We start from the raw sequence: 21,508 nt of genomic DNA, 5'->3' as shown, positions 1-21,508 counted from the left end.
ACCTATAAATCCTCTACTCATCTCTTGAATTTTTGGGAACTCATTTTGGTGAGAAAAATCACACTTGTTACAAGGAGTTCGCAGACCCTAGAATCAAGAGAGCTAAAACTAATTAATACACATATATTTAAAATTTTTGAGACAAAGTATCAGTCTATCACCCAGGCTGGAGTGCAGTGGTGTGATCAAGGCTCGCTGCAGTCTACTGAGCAGCTGAGAGACTACCAGCAAGCACCACCACACCTGGCTAATTTCATTTTATTTTTTATTTTTTGAAGAAACGCGGTTTCACCACGTTGCCCAGGCTGGTCTCGAACTCCTGACTCAAGCAATCCACCTGCCTCTGCCTCCCAAAGGTCTGAGATTACAGGCGTGAGCCACTGCGTCCAGCCCCAAAACTAATTTAATATTGCAGGGCTTCTTTTCTATTTTGAAAGAGTGTTTCTTTTAAATCAAGTTCTACCTTTATTTTATACTACTACTTTTTGTCTATTTGAGCATTTTATTTTTCATCATTTGGTTTAAGTCATTACAAAAGGCATTGAAGGTCTGTCTACCTGTCCATGACAGATAAAAGAGATTAGCTGCTGTCTGAAAATGTTTGCAAAGTAGTGTAATTCTCCTAGTCCTTCCTGAAGCTTTCCCAAAGAAGCAAAAATATTCAGACATAAAGCTACCAGGAACTCCAACCTGTGTGATCACTATTCCCTTGCTCACCAACCTAGTCATCTTTCAGCTACTCCATGCATGACTTGTGCTGAGCTATTAGCTCCCACATGAATACAAGCAATTCTTATACCTGCCTAATTCAGATGATCTTTCTTAGGGTTTGAAGTCCCTGGGGATCCGAAGCTGTCCTAGGTATACACTTTTCTCAACCCAGTCCAGCACAAAAGGAGACGACTAACAATGAATGAAATTGAGAAATCAGCCCACACTGGTAATCTTGGCGGAATTTGGTATTCTTCGTGAAATAAAAGAGGCGCAAAGGGGCCCTGGAAAGAGGAGTTTTATCCCAGCACTGCCCCTAACCAGCTGAAAGGTAGGTGGTCCAATCACATCAGCTCTCCGAGACTCAGTTTCCCCATCTATAAAACAAGGAGTAGGCTTGACGGTCCCTGTCTCACTATAATTTCCCAATCGAGGTTCAGGGAGAAATCCACAAAACTAATAAAACTTCTTCACAGACTGCTAAACGTGAACTCACTGGTCAAGGTTGCAAGATTTGCTCTTTGGGTCAAGGCAGTAGGGGCGGCCACAAGGAACCAATCTCGGTTAAGTTATTAATGCACTTTGCCCAGACTAGTAACTCTCCCGTGACGTTCCGCATTTCCCTTCCTTCTCCCGGAAACGTGGGGCGCCCAGGAATCGTCCCTAAGCTTCCGAACCCCGCCCCTGGGAGGGGAGGGGGCGCGGAGCCGGACCTAGTCGCGCGCCTGCGTACTGCGGTCAGAGGGCCGAGGCCTGGGGGCGAGCTGGGGTCGTGCAGTACAGCCTCTTTCCGGCAAATCACGCGAGATTTCGTTCACCCGGGCTCCACGACGGTCAGTGACGCGCGAGCGGCTGCCGCGACTGAGGCTCCAGAAGCTGCTTCGGGCCCCAGCGGTGAGGGAGAAGACTCTCAACCAGGGTGACTTCCAGGCGTCCTCCCGGAGCTACCGGGGACACTGGCGTTATTGCCCGGAACACTGAGATAGGGAATGCTCGAGAAACAGAAGCAGGTTTTGGATTGTTTTTTTTTAATTATTGGGGGAAAGCAGCCTGAGGTTTTGACGTAATTGTGTTTGAGGTGCCTCTGGAACTTTCATTTAACACAGATTTGTTGAGCACCTACCATGTGCCGGGCTTAGGGGATTGGACTCACATTTTTTTGTGTGTGTAACGGAGTCTCGCTCTGTCTGTAGCCCAGGTTGGAGTGCAGTGGCGCGATCTCGGCTCACTGCAGCCTCCGCCTCTCGGGTTCAAGCGATTCTCCTGCCTCAGCCTCCCGAGTAGCTGAGATTACTACTACGCCCGGATAATTTTTTGTATTTTTGGTAGAGAAGAGATTTCACTGTGTTAGCTAGGATGGTCTTGATCTCCTGACCTCGTGATCTGCCTGCCTTGGCCTCTCAGAGTGCTGGGATTGCAGGCGTGAGCCACCGCGCCCGGCCTGGACTCACATTGAACAAAGCAGACGAGTCCTTATCCTCTTAGCGCTTACAAGCTGGGCAGTTAATTTGAAATTCTGGGCTAGAGACGCAAATTATTATTATTTCCATTTAAAGTGGTTGGTAGGAGGAGCCACAGGGCTCAGGGAGGTCCCCGAGAAAGGGAAGAGCAAGATAGGGATCTCCACATGCAAGACTTCGGGAGGGGAAGGAGGAGACCAGAAAACCGGAAGGGGAGGAGAAGACTGGCAGAGAGATCCAGAAAGACACATGGTTGGTTGGTTTGTTTTTTGAGACAAAGTCTAGCTCTGTTGCCCAGGCTGGAGTGTCCTGGCTGGATCTAGGCTCACTGCAACCTCAACCTCCTGGGCTCAGGCAGTTCTCCAGCCTCAGCCTCCCGTGTAGCTGGGACTATAGGCGCCCACCACCACGCCTAATTTTTGTATTTTTAGTAGAGCAGGGTTTTGCCATGTTGGCCAGACTGGTCTCGAATTCCTGGCCTCAAGTGATCCTCCCACCTCAGCCTCCCAAAGTGCTAGAATTACAGGTGTGAGCCACGGCTCTGGGCCCAGGAAGACACTTTTTATAACAAGGCATGGTCAACAGGGTTGCTAGTGGCAGAATAATCGCATGAAATAAGGGTATTAAAAGGTATTAGGAAGCTCATGTGATGGAAATAGTAGGTGCCGCGTTGGAGTATGGGTTCTAGCGTTATTACAAGTTGTGCGACCCTGGGCGAATTATTCTATCTTTCTGGACCTCTTTTTTCTTTTTTTTTGAGACGGAGTTTTGCACTTGTCGCCCAGGCTGGAGTGCAATGGCGTGATCTCGGCTCACTGCAACCTCCACCTCCCGGTTTAAAGCGATTCTCCAGCCTCAGCCTCCAGAGTAGCTGGGATTACAGGCGCCCGCCACCACGCCGGGCTAATTTTTGTATTTTTAGTAGAGATGGGGTTTCGCCATTTTGTCCGAGCTGGTCTGAAACTCCTGACCTCAGGTGATCTGCCCACCTCAGCTTCCCAAAGTGCTGGGATTACAGGCCTGAGCCACCACACCCGGCCCCTTTTCTCATCTATAAAATTGAGAGGATGATATTACCAACCTCACAGTTTTTTGGGGGTGGGGTGGGGGAGGTGGTTTAAACAGGCTAGTGAATGAGTCTTTGCTCAGTTCCTAGCATTTAGGAATATTAAGGAAACAGGTTGAGAAAAGGGACTTTTTCCAAGTTCCCACCTGGTTAGAACCAGGAGAAGTACTCTGTTCTTCCTACTTAAATGACCTTTCCCTTTTACCAGGCTGCAAGGTAAACACTCAACACACTCTTTATCATCACACTGGAGCAAATTCATCTGTTATTATTTTGGAATATTAGCACCAAGTAGGAGTAGTATCCCAAGCAAATAGGATTTGCTGAGTTTTTTTCCCCTACTTGGGATGAATTTAACAATCTACCCTTCTTTCAGATCTTGGAACTTGATGTGTCTTATTTTAGCTGTTAATTTTATGACTAAATCCAGTTAACTATATTTTATTTATTTTTATTATTTATTTATTGTTTTGAGACAAAGTTTCGCTCTTGTCCCCCAGGCTTGAGTGCAGTAGATCAGTTTCGGCTCACTGCAACCTCCACCTCCCAGGTTCAAGTGATTCTCCTGCCTCAGCCTACAGAGTAGCTGGGATTACAGGCACCCACCACCACGCCCGGTTAATTTTTGTATTTTTAGTAGGGCAGAGTTTCACCATGTTGGCCAGGCTGGTCTCAAACTCCTGACCTCAAGTGATCCACCTGCCTCAGCCTCCCAAAGTGCTAGGATTACAGGTGTGAGCCACCGTGCCCAGCCAAGTTATCTATATTTGAAATGTGTGTTTTTTTGGTACTATTGAGGGATATCATACAATTATCCTATATTAATTATAGTATTTGGCACTTGAAAAGTTTCTAATTTAATACAGAGTGAGAGAACTTTAATAGTATATTTTTCATGCTGATAAGCAGTGTTTGGGCAAATCTATAATATACATATTAATATGTTAAATAAAGCATACTATTGACAGTAATTAGAGAAGAGGGCAAATATGATATTTCATTTGGAAAGACTGAAAGAAAGAAAGAAAAGAAGGAAGGAAAGAGAGAGAGAAAGAAAGAAAATATAGCCATTATGGTTCTATTACTACTTAAGGACTTTTAGACCCACTTAATTTGGAAAACTTTGGCTTTTTAATCCTTATATAATTGACACATATGGTGATTCTGTAGAAAGTTTCCTTTTTAAAACATATGTAGCCTTACATGACATTATGGACCTCTTGGTGTGATGAATGGATGTGGCACCACCCTTAAAGATTCTTGCCTGAAAAATTGAACCTGAAGTAATCAAGCCTCTGGATGTAACTAGCAGTCATGGATAAGGGGAGGAGATAGAAGAAACGTTTCCTTCTTTCTTTAAAAGCTAGTCATTTACCTTGTGATGGTAAATGACACCATGAGGAAGCAATCAAAGAACGTTCTACAGGCAAAGTAATGAAGAAACAAATCAAGGGCATGAACTAAACAGGGAAGGGAGACAAACTGTAGTACGTGGACCTTGAATTCTGATTTTAATGAACCAACTGTAAAAAGACATCTTTGAAACATCTTTGAAACCAACTGTAAAAAGACATCTTTGAACATCCTGAAACATCAGGAAATTGGAATATGCACTAGGCATTAGATGATGAGAAGGAATTACCAGTACTATTACTTCTGTTAGGTGTAATAATGGCATAGTGTTTATGTTTAAATCTGTGATGGCTGGGTTTTGCTTCAAGGGGAAGTTGGAAAATGTAGTCTTTTAGCTAGGCAACATAGTGTCCAGAAGGAGAGGATAGTCACTGAGGGCAACTAGCTGTTCTGTCACAACCAGTGAGATTATACAATCATTTGCCACATAATGATAGTTCAGACAATGACAGACGATGAGCCTCTCATAACATTATAATGGAATTGAAAAATTCCTCTTGCCTGGTGATGTCATAGTCATGAGACCATTATAGTGCAATTACTTTATTTTTATTTATTTATTTATTTATTTATTTATTTATTTATTGAGACAGGGTCTCACTCTGTCACCTAGACTGGAGTACAGTGGCGTGATCTCGGCTCACCACAACCTCTGCCTCCTGAGTTCAAGCGATTCTCCTGCCCAGCTTCTGAGTAGCTGGGATTACAGGCATGCACCACCATGCCCGGCTGATTTTTGTATGTTTAGTAGAGACAGGGTTTCACCACGTTGGCCAGACTGGTTGTGAACTCCTGACCTTAAATGATCAACCTGCCTCAGCCTCCCAAAGTGCTGGGATTACAGGCGTGAGCCACCACACCCGGAGTATTACTTTATTTTTTAAGAAATTTAGTGGGGCCGGGCGCGGTGGCTCACGCCTGTAATCCCAGCACTTTGGGAGGTCGAGGCGGGTGGATCATGAGGTCAGGAGTTCGAGACCAGCCTGACCAACATGGTGAAACCCCCGTCTCTACTAAAAATACAAAAATGAGGAGGGCATGGTGGCACGCACCTGTAATCCCAGCTACTTGGGAGGCTGAGGCAGGAGAATCGCTTGAATCTGGGAGGCGGAGGTTGCAGTGAGCTGAGATTGCGCCATTGCACTCCAGCCTGGGCGACAGAGCAAGACTCTGTTTCAAAAAAAAAAAAAAAAAAAAGAAATTTAGTGTAGTCTAAGTGTATAGTGTTAATAAAGTCTAAGTAGCCTACAGTAATGTCCTAGGCTTTCACATTCCCTCACCACTCCCTCACTGACTCACCCAGAGCAAGATTCTGTCCCCCACTCCAAAAAAAAAAAAATTTGATTACATGTCAATTAAGCAGTTAGTGTTTTTTGGGTTTTTTTTTGGTGTTTTTTTTTGTTTTTTTTTTTTTGAGACAGAATCTTGCTCTGTCGCCCAGGCTGGAGTGCAGTGGCGCGATCTCGGCTCACCGCAAGCTCTGCTTCCCGGGTCCACGCCATTCTCCTGCGTCAGCCTCTGCAGTAGCTGGGACTACAGGCGTGCGCTACCACGCCCGGCTTTTTTTTTGTATTTTAGTAGAGACGGGGTTTCACCATGTTAGGCAGTATGGTCTCGAACTCTTGACCTTGTGATCCACCCGCCTCAGCCTCCCAAAGTGTTGGGATTACAGGTGTGAGCCACTGGGCCCAGCCGCAGTTAGTGTTTTTATTTTGCCACTAGATTAACTGCTATCTCTGGAGGAATAGATCATGTTGTTTGTTTTATGTTTTTTTCTAGTCTTTATTTAAAAACAAGTGCAGTATTGAGAAGGGGGAAAGAGTAGAACAAGGGGTTTGGCCTGTAACTGTCTGTGAACAATCAGTTGAGATAACTCACTACCTTTGGACCAGCCTTGTGTTGTTTTCTTTTAATCGAGCCATAGGAGGCTTAATCATGAGGGTGTGCTTGAAGATGAATGAGCTTGAATTATCTGAGACCAAAAACATTTTGCCCCGCTTGGGCCGGTTGCAGTGGCTCACACCTGTAATCCCAACACTGGGAGCCCGAGGGGGGCAGATCACAAGGTCAGGAGATCGAGACCATCCTGGCTAACACGGTGAAACCCCGTCTCTACTAAAACTACAAAAAAATTAGCTGGGCGTGGTGACGGGTGCCTGTAGTCCCATCTACTCGGGAGGCTGAGGCAGGAGAATGGCGTGAACCTAGGAGGCAGAGCTTGCAGTCAGCAGAGATCACACCACTGCACTCCAGACTGGGCAACAGAGCGAGACTCCGTCTTCAAAGTAAATAAATAAATAAACATTTTGTCCCACTTAATCTTCAATGAACTTGTTCCTATTAGTTAAAAATTCTAACTAGATTTAGTCTTTCTTCATATATTTGCTTTAGGAGGCAGACTCTGACAGGAGAGTTTATTTTTTTGGATCGTAAATGTGATTTTTCTCCCTCTGCATTGGGAAACACAAATGGACTTCTTTTTTATTTTTAAATTGTTGAATACTTCAAATCTTGTGATTTAAAAATTTTTCTATTTATAGGAGTATTTTATACAGAAATCTTGTGAAACTACTGCCCACCCAGAGCGATGATTGTTCAAAGAGTGGTATTGAATTCTCGACCTGGTATGTATTTGTGATGAATGAACAACTGTGATCTTTGATAAGTATTAATGCAAATGGAGGAATAAAAACTAATGTGATGTTCATGTGGTAAATTAAGGTAGTAAGATATTGACACTAGTAAAGATACTAGAAGAAACTCTTTAAACGATGTAATAATTTTCAAGTGTTAGCTTATCAAGACCATTTTTAAACAGTCTTGTTTAAAAAACTAGTTTTTCAAGTGATAATTTATCCAGGCATTTGTTGATGAAATAAGGTATTTTGTAATCATAACATCTGAAAGCTTACATTACAAATATATGTGGCTTTTGTTTCTTTAGAGTATGTTATTATTGGTCCTTAAAATTTGCTTTTATTTTTTATGTGAAATGTACTAACTTATCAGTGCTGACATGTAAACTGCATCATAAAAACAGGTATGGAAAGAACCTGAGAGATTTGGGTCACTGCTGCCCACTTGAGGAAGTCACTTAACTTTTTTGAACTCAATTTTGGTAAAATGAGCAGTTAGATTAAGATCTTTATGTACTATTTCCAGCTTATAAATTTAATAATTCTATGAAGAGTAAATTTGCATTAAACATATCTGCCCGGCGGCGGCGGCGGCGGCGTCGTCAGGGCCTCGCCACGCTCGCCGGGCGCGGTGGCTCACGCTTGTAATCCCAGCACTTTGGGAGGCCGAGGCGGGCGGATCACGAGGTCAGGAGATCGAGACCATGGTGAAACCCCATCTCTACTAAAAATACAAAAAAATTAACCGGGCGTGGTGGCGGGCGCCTGTAGTCCCAGCTACTCGTAGAGGCTGAGGCAGGAGAATGGCGTGAACCCAGGAGGCGGAGCTTGCAGTGAGCCGAGATTGCGCCACTGCACTCCAGCATGGGCGACAGAGCGAGACTCTTGTCTCAAAAAAAATAAAAAATTAAAAAAAAATGAACATATCTGAATATGAGTACCTTCTAGTGGTAACCTTTCCTTCTTACGAATTTTTCTCATACCTCAAATTTTTCTAATTTCCTAGTTCCTATTTTTTCAGACTTTATTATTATTTTATATTCGTTTAAGTTTCTATAATGATGACCTTTCCTTATAAATTTTTCTCATGCCTCAAATTTTTTAATTTTCCAATTTTTCAGACTTTATTATTATTACTTTTGTATTCATTTAAGTTTCTATTTGCTTCTTAAAATGAGGAAGGAAAGTTTAGCCGCACTCCATCCTGGGTGACAGAGTATGACCTTGTCTCTAAAAAAAAAAAAGGAAATACATACTGAGTCATTTCTATAGTTACAGAAGAATTACAAAACAATATAGATTCACTTGTGCCTGGTTTTTTTTTTTTTTTTTTTTTTTTTGAGATGGAGTCTCGCTCTGTCATCCAGGCTGGAGTGCAGTGGCACAGTCTCGGCTCAGTGCAACTTCCACCTCCTGGGTTCAAGCGATTCTTCTGCCTCAGCCTCCCAAATAGCTGGGACTACAGGCGTGCGCCACCACCACGCCTGGCTAATTTTTGTATTTTTGGTAGAATCAAGGTTTCACCATGTTGGCCAGGCTGGTCTCAAACTCCTGACCTCGTGATCTACCTGTTTCAGCCTCCCAAAGTGCTGGGGTTACAGGCATGAGCCACCGTGCCTGGCCCCTTGTACCTGTTTTAAAAGGAACTGCTCTGAATCCTAGAGTGACCCTTTAAAGAATAATAAGTATATGCCACCAATTTGGGAGGCCAAGGTGGGCAGATCATGAGGTCAGGAATTCTAGACCAGCCTGGCCAGCATGGTGAAACCCCATCTCTACTAAAAATATTAAAAAGTAGCCGGGCATGGTGGTGCGCGCCTATAATCCCAGCTACTCGGGAGGCTGAGTCAGGAGAATCACTTGAACCCAGGAGGCACAGGTTGCAGTACGCCGAGATCGCGCCACTGCACTCCAGCCTGGGCGATAGAGCAAGACTCTCTGTCTCAAATAATAATAATAATAATAATAATAATAATAATAGTATATAGTAAAGTGGCTTTTTTTTACTTTATATTTTTGCCTAATATTTTAGGAAAAAATGGTAATCCAGTGGCAGAGAATTTCCGAATGGAAGAAGTTTATTTACCAGATAATATTAATGAAGGACAAGTACAAGTTAAAACTCTTTATCTTTCTGTGGATCCTTACATGGTAAGAATCATGATGTTGTAACTTGGTGAAAAAAACTTTATTTTATTATTTTTCATGTTGTTGTATCTGAATCTTATTGTGCAGTCCCTTATAGATTGGTAAATATTTGAGCAGTTATATATTGATACCTTTTAATTATAGATTGCCTTCGTTTTTATTCACTAGTGTAATTAAGGAATGTTGTAGAGGGAACAGATAATAGTAGTACATGTATGTGATTCAGGTGCTTTCAAATGTTCAGATTACTTCCCAGTAGTAAATAAAGCTTGAAGATAGTAAAACAGGATTGCAAATTCAGTAAATAAAGCTTGAAGATAGTAAAATAAGATTGCAAATTCTTTCAGATCCACTTTATAAGAGAGGCTGTGTATGAGATCTTTATTTATTTCTAGTTGACCTCCTCCTTTTCTTTTCTTTTTCTTTTTCTTTTTTTTTTTGAGACAGAGTCTCGCTGTCACCCAGGCTGGAGTGCAGTGGCACGATCTCACTGCAGGCTGCTCACTGCTCACTGCTTACTGCAGGCTCTGCCCCCCGGGGTTCACAGCATTCTCCTGCGTCAGCCTCCTGAGTAGCTGGGACTACAGGCGCCTGCCACCTCGCCCGGCTAATTTTTTGTATTTTTAGTAGAGATGGGATTTCACCGTGTTAACCAGGATGGTCTCGATCTCCTGACCTCGTGATCCACCTGCCTCGGCCTCCCAAAGTGCTGGGATTACAGGCATGAGCCACCGCGCCCGGCCTCTTTTTCTTTTTTTTAAGAGATGAGGTCTCGCTATGTTGCCCAGGCTGGTCTCGATTTTGCTGGGCTCAGGCAATCCTCTGACTTTGGCCTCCTTGAAGTGCTGGGATTACAGGCATGAGCCACTGTGCTTAGCCCTGTAGTTGATCTGTTTTTGAAAGGAACAGACTCACTTATGCTACTTCTAGACAAAGAAGATTTAGTGAAAACGTATATATTGCTGAAGACTGCAGATAAGAAGCCATTAGGACAGGGACTTTGGCTCTATGAGCTGGCGTCTTGCTTTACTTCTCCCAGAGGATACAGACTCTTCTTCTAACTTTTTCCTATGGCCATGACAAGCACAACTCTTTATGTCAATTTACCCCCTGCTATTAAGAGTCTCGGCTGGGCGTGGTGGCTCTTGCCTGTAATCTTAGCATTTTGGGAGGCCAAGGCAGGATTGCTTGAGCCCAGGAGTTCAAGACCAGCCTGGACAAGAGAGTGAGACCCAGTCTCAACAAAAAATTAAAAATTTAGACAGGTGTGGTGGTGTGTGCCTGTAGTCGTAGCTACTTGAGAGGCTGATGTGGGCAGATCGCTTGAGCCTGGGAGGTTGAGGCTGCATTGAGCCATGATTGCGTCAACTGCACTTCCACTCGGGTGATGGAGTGAGACCCTGTCTCAAAAAAAAAAAGTCTCAGTGCTTGGAATCAGATTGCTGCAGCAGGGAAATTGGCCCCATGTGTCTGTTTTGTTTAACTGTTTCATTGTATGAGTTTCCTGTTGCTGTTTTAACATAGTACTATAAACTTAGTGGCTTTTTTTTTTTTTTTTGGGATGGAGTCTCACTCTGTTGCCTAGGCTGGAGTGCAGTGGCACTATCTTGGCTCACTGCAACCTCTGCCTCCTGGGTTCAAGTGATTCTCCTGCCTCAGCTTTCCGAGTAGCTGGGATTGCAGGCATACACCACCACACCCAGCTAATTTTTTGTATTTTTAGTAGAGACGGGGTCTCGCCAGATTGGCCAGCCTGGTGTCAAACTGTTCTTTTTTTTTGTTATTTAGAGGCTGATTATCTCTTTCATTATTGAAGACATTTTTTAAAAATGAGCAACTTTATTATTTTTATTAACTTTTTTTTGTTGTTGTTTGTTTGTTTGTTTTTGAGACAGAGTCTTGCTCTGTTGCCCAGGCTGGAGCGCAGTGGCGTGATCTCGGCTCACTGCAAGCTCTGCTTCCCCAGTTCACGCCATTCTCCTGCCTCAGCCTCCCGAGCAGCTGGGACTACAGGCGCCCGCCACCATGCCCGGCTAATTTTTTGTATTTTTAGTAGAGATGGCTTTTCACCGTGTTAGCCAGGATGGTCTCAATCTCCTGACCTCTTGATCTGCCTGCCTCAGCCTCCCAGAGTGCTGGAATTACAGGTGTGAGCCACCGTGCCTGGCCTGTTTTTATTAACATTCTAAATAGTTGAAACAGAAGTGTATAAAGTAGGAAGTGAAAGAGTGCCCATACAGAGGATCGCTTATTGATCTGCTGTCTAGGTAACAGCAGTGTACCAATGTTAATGTCCTGCTTTTGATATTATACTGCAGCTATTTAAGACGTCACTACTGGGGCAAGCTGAGTGAAGGACTGTGTACTTCATTTTATTAATTTTTAACTTTTTTGAAATGAGATCAGTATTGCTGAGACTGAGTGCAGTGGTGTGAATACAGCTCACTGCAGCCTCGACCTCCTGGGCTCAAGCAGTCCTCCCATCTCAGCCTCCCAACTAGCAGGGATCACAGGTATGTACCACCACGCCTGGCTAATTTTTTTGTTTTTTGTAGAGATGGGGTCTTGCCATATTGCCCAGGTTGGTCTTGAACTCCTGGACTCAATCTATACTCTTATCTTGGCCTCCAAAGTGCTGGGATTTCAGGTGTGAGCCACTACGTCTGTCTCTATATACTTAAAAAATTTAACAGTTGTATTATATTCACACACTATACAATTTACTCAGAGTACGATTAAATTGTTTTTAGTATATTCACGGAATTCTGCAACTGTCATTACAATCAGTTTTACAACATTTTCATCATCCCCAGAAGAAACCCTGAACCTATGGTATAATTAGCAATCATTCCCCATTTCCCCTCCTCACCCCACCCTCTGCTGTGTACAACCACTAATCTACTTTTTGTTCCTATAGATTTGCCTATTCTGGCCATTTCATATAAATAAAAACATACAATATGTTATTCTTTTTTGTTGTTTTTAAGAGACAGAGTCTTGCACTGTCGCCCAGGCTGGAATGCAGTGGGGCAATCATAGCTCACGGCTGCCTTGACCTTCTGGGCTCAAGCAATCCTCTCGCCTCAGCTGAGAGCTCCTGAGTAGCTGAGACCATAGGTGTGTGCCACCATTCCCGGCTAATTAAAATTTTTTTTTAAAAAATTTTAAAATTGTTTATTTATGAATCATTGCAAAGAATAAACTCTTATTTATTTATTTATTTAGAGATGAGGTCTGTTTTTTCTTTTGTCATTTATACTCTCGTACTTTCAGGCTCTTTTTTTTTGGCAGACAGTTTCACTCTATCCCCCAGGCTGGAGTGCAGGGGCTCAATCTCAGCTCACTGCAACCTCCACCTCCTGGATTCAAGAGATTCTCATGCCTCAACCTCCCGGGTAGCTGGGATTAACAGGCGTGCACCATCACACCCAGCTAATTTTTGTATTTTTAGTAGATATGGGGTTTCACTATGTTGGCCAGGCTGGTCTCAAGCTCCTGACTTCAGGTGATCCACGCACATCAGCCTCTCAAAGTGCTAGGATTACAGGTGTGAGCCATCACACCTGGCCGACTCATATCTAGGAAGGCTTTTCCCCACCCAAGGTCACCTCTTGCTATGAGACAGCCCAAGCTGGTCTTGAATTCCAGGGATCCTCCTGCCTCAGCCTCCTGAGTAGCTGGGATTATAGGTGGGAGCTACTGTGCCTGGCATAATATGTGACCTTTTGTGTCTGGCTTCTTTCATTTAGTATATGTTTACAAGGCTCATCATGTTGTAGTTTATACTTCTTTTTATTGCTGAATAATGTTACACTGTATGGATACAGTATCTTATCTGTTCATCAGATGATGGACATGTGGGTTGTTTATACAACTTGGCTATTAGCAATACTTCTGCTATGAACATTTGTGTATACGTTTTTATGTGGACTGTGTTTTTGTTTTTCTTGGGTATATACATAAGAGTAAAATCACTAGGTCATACAGTAAGTATATGTTTAACCTTTTGAGGAACTACCAAACTCTTTTCCAAAGTGGCTTTACCATTTTCCAATCCCACCATCAGTGTATGAAGGTTCCACTTTTCCACATCCTCACTAACACTTGTTATTATCTGTCTTTTTGGTTATAGCCATTCTAGTTGGTGTAAAGTGATATCTCATTGTGGTTTTCTTTTGTATTTCCTTAATGGCTAATAATGTTGAGCATGTTTTTATGTGCTTATTGGTCATTTGCATGTCTTTTTTGGAGACATGTCTATTCAGATCTCTTGTGCATTTTAAGAGTTGGATTATCTGTCTTTTTATTACTGAGTTGTAAGAGTTGTTTATATATTCTCGATATAAGCTTCTTGCTGGATATATGATCTGTAAATATTTTCTTCTATGCTATAGGTTGTCTTTTTATTCTCTTGATAGTATCCATTGAAGCACAAAAGTTTTTAATTTTGATAAAGTCCAATATATCTCTTTTTTTGTCACTTATACTTTCAATACTTTCAGACTCATATCTAAGAAGGCTTTGCCTCACTTAAGGTTATGAAGATTTAGACCTATATTTTCTGCTAAGAGTTTTATAGTTTTGCTCTAACGTGTAAGTCAGTAACACATTTTGTGTTAAACTCTATGTATGAGTATGAGGAAGGAGTCTGTATTAATCAAGATTCTTTAGAGAGACAGAAACACAAACACACACATAGGCGTGCACCCACAGACATGCACACACATACATATGAGAGGGGACTTATAAGAGGAATTGGCTCACAAGATTATGGAAGCTGAGAGTTCCTATGATAGGCTGTCTGCAAACTGGAGAACCAGAGAAGCTGGTAGCATGGCTCAATCCAAGCTGGAAGGCCCAACAACCAAGGAAGCCATTGGTATACTTATCAGTCCCAAGGCCTGAGAGCCCAGGAAGCCACGGGTGCAGTCTCAGAGTCCAAAGACTGAAGAACCTGGAGTTCTGATGTCAGAGAGCAGGAGAAGAAGGGTGTCCTGCTTTGCAGGAGAGAGAGAATTTGTCCTTCACCTGCTTTTTTGTTCCATCTGGGCTCCCTGTTGAATGGATGGTGCCCACCCACATTGAGGGCAGATCTTCGCCACATAGTCCACAGACTCACATGCTAGTTACCTCTGAAAACACCGTCAAGGACATACCCAGAAACAATGCTTCACAAGCCATCTAGGCATCCCTCTATCCAGTCAAGTTGACACCTAAAATTATCCGTCACAGGGCCCAACTCATTCTTTTTTACAATCTCAAACTCCCTGGGCTCAAGTGATTCTCCTGTCTCAGACTCCCAAGTAACTGCGACAATAGGTACAAGCCACCACACCTGACCTAACTTCATTCTTTTGCAAGTGAATATACAGTCGTGTTAGCACTTTTTTTTTTTTTTTTGAGAGAGACTAGAAATATGTGACCACGAAGGGACATGAACCAGCACTGTTTGTTGAAAAGATAATTCTTTCCTCATTGGTTTGTCTTAGTACTCTTGTTGAAAACCAACTGACCATAAATATGAGGGTTTATTTCTGGACTTTCAACTCTGTTCTGTCAGTCTGTATATCTGTCATGCTAGTACCTCGCTCTCTTAATTACTGTAGCTTTGTAATAAGTTTTGAAATGAGCAAGTGTGAGTCTTCCAATTTGTTTTTCTTTTTTTTTGAGATGGAGTCTTGCTCTGTCCCCAGGCTGGAGTGCAGTGGCGCTATGTCGGCTCACTGCAACCTCCACTTCCCGGGTTCAAGTGATTCCCCTGCCTCAGCCTCCCGAGTAGCTGGGACTACAGGCACCCACCACCACACCTGGCTAATATTTTCTATTTTTAGCAGAGACAGGGTTTCACCATGTTGGCCAGGCGGGTCTTCAACTCCTGACCTTCAGGTGATCCACCCACCTCGGCCTCTGAAAGTGCTGGGATTACAGGCGTGAGCTACTATGCCTGAACAATTTTTTTGTATTTTAGTAGAGACAGGGTTTCACCATGTTGGCCAGGATGGTCTTGATCTCCTGACCTCGTGATCTGCCTGCCTCAGCCTCCCAAAGTGCTGGGATTACAGGTGTGAGCCACCCCGCCTGGCCTGTTTTTCTTTTTTAAGATTGTTTTGGCTCTTCTGGGTCCCATGAATTTTCATATGAACTTTAGAATCAGCTTGTCAGTTTCTGCACAGATTTTGATAGGGATTTTGATAGGGATTGCTTTGAGTCTGTAGATCAATTTGGGGAGTATTGGCTTCTGTGATGGTTCATTTTATGTGTCCACTTAACTAGGCCATGGGATGTCTAAATAGCTGGTTAAACGTTATTTCTGGGTGTGTCTGCAAGGGTGTTTCTAGAAGAGATTAGCTTTTGGATTGGTGGACTGAATAAAGCAGATGTCCTTCTCTAATGTGGGTGGGCATCATCCAGTCCATTGAGGACCTAAGGAGAACAAAATGTAGAAGAAGGTTGCTGGGCACGGTGTCTCACACCTGTAATCCCAGCACTTTGGGAGGCTGAGGCGGGCAGATCCCTGAGGTCAGACGTTCAGGACCAGCCTGGCCAACGTGGTGAAACCCCATCTCTACTAAGAATACAAAAATTAGCTGGGTGTGGTGGCAGGCACCTGTAATCCCAGCTACTCAGGAAGCTGAGGCAAGAGAATTGCTTGAACCCAGGAGGTGGAGATTGCAGTAAGCCAAGATCGTGGCATTGCACTCCAGCCTGTGTGACAGCAAGACTCTGTCTCAAAAAAAAAAGAAGAAGAAGGTTGAACTAACTCTGACTGCTTAAGCTGGAACATCATTCTTCTCCTGTCCTCGGAGTTCCTGGTTCTCAGGCCTTCAGACCTGGACTAGAATCTCTACTGTCAGCTTACCTGCTCTCATTCATTGGAACCACACTGCTGGCTTTTCTGAGTCTTCAGCTTGCAGATGGCAGATAATGGGACTTATCAGCCTCTCTAACTGCATGAGCCAATACCTTATAATAAATCTCTTCATAGATATGTATGTATCCTGTTGGTTCTGTTTCTCTGGAGAATTCTGATGAAAACAATATCCTAATACACTGATCCATGAATGCATGATGTCTTTCTACTTATTTGGGTGTTCATTAATTTCTGTCTTTAAGAAAAAAAGATTTTAGGGGAGGAAAAATGATGGAACAACTAGGATTATAATATAAATTGAATTAATGATCTTCACTTCAAACACTCCCAACTTCAAAAACAAAACCAAAAAACCTCTTTTTCCTCCAGGGAAGTAAATATTTTGTCTACTTACTCATTTCATGCTAGAAAGCACAGTCTTGAGAATTTTGCCTCTACCAGGTCCTGTGGATCCCACCTCCTAAATACCTCTCAATTCAGTCCATGTCTTAGTAATTCCAGGGAAGTCTACCTAGTCTGAATCACCATTGTTTCTTTCCTAATAGGGTAGGTACCCTTGCATACACACTTTGCCCCTTTAAGCCATTTTTCACACTGCAGCCAGAGTGCCAGAGTGATTCTTTTTATAACAGCAACTAATTGTGTCACCTTGCTTAAAGTGGTTTAATGGCTTCCCAATAGTTTTGGAATTGAGACCAATCAGCCTTGACATGGTCTAAGAAGCTACATAACCTGGGCTAGGCACGGTGGCTCACGCTTGTAATCCCAGCACTTTGGGAGGCCGAGGTGGGTGGATAAGCTGAGGTCAGGAGTTTGACACCAGCCTGGCCAACATGGTGAAACCCCATGTCTACTAAAAATACAAAAAAATTAGCCAGGCGTGGTGGCACATGCCTGTAGTCCCAGCTACTTGGGAGGCTGAGGCAGGAGAATTGCTTGAGCCCGGGAGGCGGAGGTTGCAGTGAGCCGAGATCACGCCACTGCACTCCAGCCTGGGCAACAGAGCAAGACTCTGTCTCAAAAAGAAAAAAGAAGCTACATAACCTGACTCCTTTACCTGTCAAGGCTCAGAGAAGCCTGCCAATTACCCTCACACTGTTGCCTCAGTGGATGTCTGTCTTTTGTAACACATCAGTGCCCCCTTCTGCTTAATCTTTGTATGAATCATGTTTTTAGTTTAGTGTATTTTAGGATGTTTTGACATCTTAGGGGGCTTGTGAATCCTAGAGTAACTGTCCCTGGCAGGATTTGCTTATTTTTAGAGATAACAACTTGCATTTGAGTCTTGCCGTTCATATACAAACCAACCAATCCAAAGCCCATATCCCTAAACTCCTCCTCTATCTAACTCACACTCCCCTGCGTTAAATCACCTCAGGGCCAGATGCTGCACAACTTAAGAACCACCCCTGTATATCAGAGCCCTCTGACATTATTAAAGCTGTCATGTAATATACTCAAGGTTACCTACTCTGCTTTGCCTGTTCTTTCCTGTGGAAACCAAAGATACTTCTTCCTTAAAAAAAAAAAAAAAAAAAAAAAAGACTCTGGGTCGTGCTCTTCCTTGCTCCTTTGCCCTCTTGACCAACTCTTGTGCTTCCCCATGTGACCCTTCTTGGCATATTGTGCCCTCCCCTCTTGGCAACTGTAAGAAATTCTTCTTTCAAGGCAGTTGTCTTCGTATCTATCATTTCACCATACCTGGTTAAAACAGAGTCCCAGGTACATATTAAAGCAAGCCTTCATACATGTTGGCCCTCTATCTAAAAGCCTCTTCCCACTCCTTTCCCTTTACCTGGTAATCCCTGTTATTCCCTAGATGCCTGCTTTAAAGAGATTTCCTTTGGTAAATCACCCTGAACCCTCAGACTAGTCCAGACCTCTCTTTTATATTTTCCTCTTGACATTCAGCATTTATCCCAATTGAAAGTAATAATTACGTTTGTGTAGTTATTAGATTATCTGTCTTCCTTAATAAAAAGTAAGCTTATGGGCTGGGTGCCATGGCTCATACTTATAATCCCAGCACATTGGGAGGCTGAGGCAGGAGGATCACTTGACCCCAAGAGTTTGAAACCATCCCGGGCAACATAGAAAGATGCCATCAATACCAAAAAAAGGAAATTAGGTGAGTGTTAAGGTGCACCAGCCACTCTGGAGGCTGAGGTGGGAGGATCACTTGAGCCCAGAAGGTCGAAGCTGTAGTGAGCTGTGATCGTGCCACTGCACTCCAGCCTGGGCAACAGAGTGAGACCATGCCTCAAAAAAAAAAAAAAAAAAAAGTTTATGAGAACAAAGTTCGTATTTATCACTGTATCTCCAGTGACTAGCATAATGTTTATTAAATGTTAATTGCATAAAGGAAGGAAGAAAAATCACTTTGGGATATTTCACTAGACATTCTCTATGCATCATTCCTTTAAAAATAAAAATCAGCCTGGGCGAGGTGGCTCATGCAGGTAATCCCAGCATTTTGGGAGGCCGAGGTGGGCAGATCACTTGAGGTCAGGAGTTTGAGACCAGCCTGGCCAACATGGTGAAACACCGTCTCTATAAAAATTAGCCAGGCGTGGTGGCATACGCCTGTTATCCCAGCTACACGGGAGGCTGAGGCAGGAGAATCGCTTGAGCCGGGGAGACGGAGGTTGCAGTGAGCTGAGATTGTGCCATTCCACTGCACTCCAGCCTGGGCGACAGAGAGAGACTCCGTCTCAGAGAAAAAAAAAAAAAGAATCGGCTAGGCATGGTGGCTTGGGTCTATAATTCCAGCTACTTGGGAGACTTGAGGTGGGAGGATGGCTTGAAGCCAGGAGTTCAAGTCCAGCTTGGGCAGCAAAGCAAGACCCCAACTCTAAAAAATAGAAAAACCTTAAGTAACTTTTTTTTGAGATAGAGTCTTGCTCTGTGCAATGGCACAATCTTGGCTCACTGCCGCCTCTGCCTTCCGGGTTCAAGTGATTCTCCTGCCTCAGTCTCCTGAGTAGCTGGGATTACAGGCGTGCACCACCATGCCCAGCTAATTTTTGTATTTTTAGTAGAGACGGTTTTGCCACGTTGGCTGGGTTGGTCTCAAACTCCTGACCTCAGGTGATCTGCCCGCCTTGGCCTCCCAGAGTGCAGGGATTACAGACATGAGCCACCACACTAGACCTCTTAAGCAGCTTTAAAAGGGAAAAGGGAGTCTAACAAACATTAAATAATTGAGATTTTATATCATTCCAAATTCACAACTAAAATTAATCATTATGTGTACACAGTACTTTACATGATTATCCTTAATGTGCATATACAACTTGGCTTTCATATTCTTTTTTATTATTTTTAAAATTTTTATTTTCATTTGATAGAGAGGAGTGTCTTACGATGTTGGCCAGGCTGGTCTCAAAGTCCTGGCCTCAAGCGATCCTCCTGCCTCAGCCTCCCAAAGTGGTGGGTTTATAGGTGTGCTTTCATATTCTTTAAGTGACTATATGGACAAACTAGTTCAAATGTTATTATTTTGGTGGTTAATAACATTCTATTCTGTTGACATCATTTGTTTAGCTATAGGGAATTACTTGTGTGATATTGTGATTTATAATGGGAAATATTTGGTCTTCTTGCTCTTTGCTGGCACACAATTCCTAAAGCCCTTGGAATCTCCAAGGTGTCTTTTTGTATTCTAATGAGATGACAAGTGGTTGGGGGCTCCTGGATAGCCTCAGGATGGGGGCTGGTTACCAAGGCAACCAACCATATGATCACAGGGTTGGAACTTTTATTCCTACCACCTTACCTCCAGGTAGGGGACAGCAGGTGAAGGTTGAGTTTATCGCCAATGGCCAGTGGTTTAATCAATCATGTCTATATAATGACGCCTTCATCAAAACCCAAAAGGACCTGGTTGAGGAGTTTCCAAATAGCTGAACACATGGTGATTCCTGTAGGGTGGTGCACCTGGAGAGGGTGTGGAAACTCTGCGCTTTTTCCCATATACCTTACCCCATGCATCTCTTCTATTTGGCTGTTCATCTTTTTTTTTAATTTTTGTTCTTTTTTTGTCTTTCTTAAAAATTTTTTATTATTTTTATTTGGCTATTCATCTATATCCTTTGTAATATCCTTTATAATAAACAGTAAATGTAAGTAAAGTATTTCTCTGACTTCTGTGAGGTGCTCTAGCAAATTAAACCAAAGGAGAGGGTAGAGTGAGGACCCTGATTTATAGCCAGTTTGTTGGAAGCACAGACCATAACCTAGGGCTTGAGATTGGCATCTGAAGTAGGTGCAGTCTTGGGGGACTGAGCCTTTAATCTGTGGGACCTGACACTATACCCAGGTAAATAGTGTCACAGTTGAACTGAATGGAATTAGGGGACACCCAGTTGATGTCCTCTGCAGAATTGCTTGGTTGGTGTATGGGGAAATACCCCTCCACATCTGTTTTTAGAAGTGTTGAGTGGTGAGTGAAAGGAGAAAAAAGTAGATTTTTTTTCCTATATCTCAGAGAACTTATTTCCATTTTTCCTACTAGCTGTGTTTAAGTGCCCTTGGTCTGGCCAGTGTCTATGGCTGCACTGCTTTTAAGGAATACGTGGGAGGTGGCACACAAGCAGAAGCAAATGTATTCTTACAGAAGCTTCTGCATCAATTCTCTGTTTCGTCTTTTACCCGGGTACACTGAACCACATGGGACCCCTTAATCAGGTGTCCTTCCATGTTTTGCATTTCCTGGTCCATGCTGTGGTCCTCCACATTTTGGATTTCATGATAGAGGCAAGAATGAGCCACAGAGGAAGAGAGCCTTGACTGCTACCGAGAGAAGTTGTTAGCCCTCTTGAGACAGGGTGCAGTCCCATTGTGACACTCTGTCTTTGAGGGGTGAAGAGAGCACTCATCTGAGGTTAGGGGACATGAAATAGGGAGAGTGTCTGGTCTGAAGTTGGGATGAGCAACTGTATAAAAATTACTTCACTTCTTTTTGGGTTATTTCCACTGGGGAGACAGAATTGCTAGCCCAAAAGAAATCAAGTTTTATGGTGTATATGTTGCTAGTTTGTTTTCCATAAAAAATAGTTTTATAATATCAGCAACATGTGAGTGTACCTAATTGGCCACAATCCTTTGAAACCATCAAAACACTATTTTGTATTATTTTTTGCTAGTATAATGTGTATAATATTACTTCAATTTCCTTAAGTAATTCTTTTAAATTTTTAGCTTT

At 43.1% G+C, this 21,508-nt stretch overlaps 1 protein-coding gene across 7 annotated transcripts in view; it reads left to right on the top strand.

Moving 5' to 3' along the window:
* Positions 1-1,430: 1,430 nt before the first annotated feature.
* The window catches only part of PTGR2 (prostaglandin reductase 2), a 33,394-nt gene continuing 13,316 nt past the window's right edge, over positions 1,431-21,508 (top strand). For 2 of the 7 annotated variants that reach the window (XM_030803824.1, XM_030803826.1), the window contains exons 1-3: positions 1,457-1,605; positions 7,191-7,274; positions 9,319-9,437. In XM_030803824.1, the coding sequence (XP_030659684.1) occupies positions 7,238-7,274; positions 9,319-9,437 (156 nt within the window). In that variant the 5' untranslated portion in view covers positions 1,457-1,605; positions 7,191-7,237. Of the gene's footprint in view, positions 1,722-7,190; positions 7,275-9,318; positions 9,438-11,752; positions 12,657-21,508 lie in introns of those variants that run through there. The other 5 variants (XM_030803825.1, XM_030803823.1, XM_030803828.1 and 2 more) reach the window with 4 other exon arrangements.

This window comes from Nomascus leucogenys, chromosome 22a, assembly GCF_006542625.1.
Source record: "Nomascus leucogenys isolate Asia chromosome 22a, Asia_NLE_v1, whole genome shotgun sequence".
NCBI classification, from domain to species: Eukaryota; Metazoa; Chordata; class Mammalia; order Primates; family Hylobatidae; genus Nomascus; species Nomascus leucogenys.
Note: the sequence above shows the minus strand (reverse complement) of the source record. Positions and strands in the feature narration are given on the sequence as shown.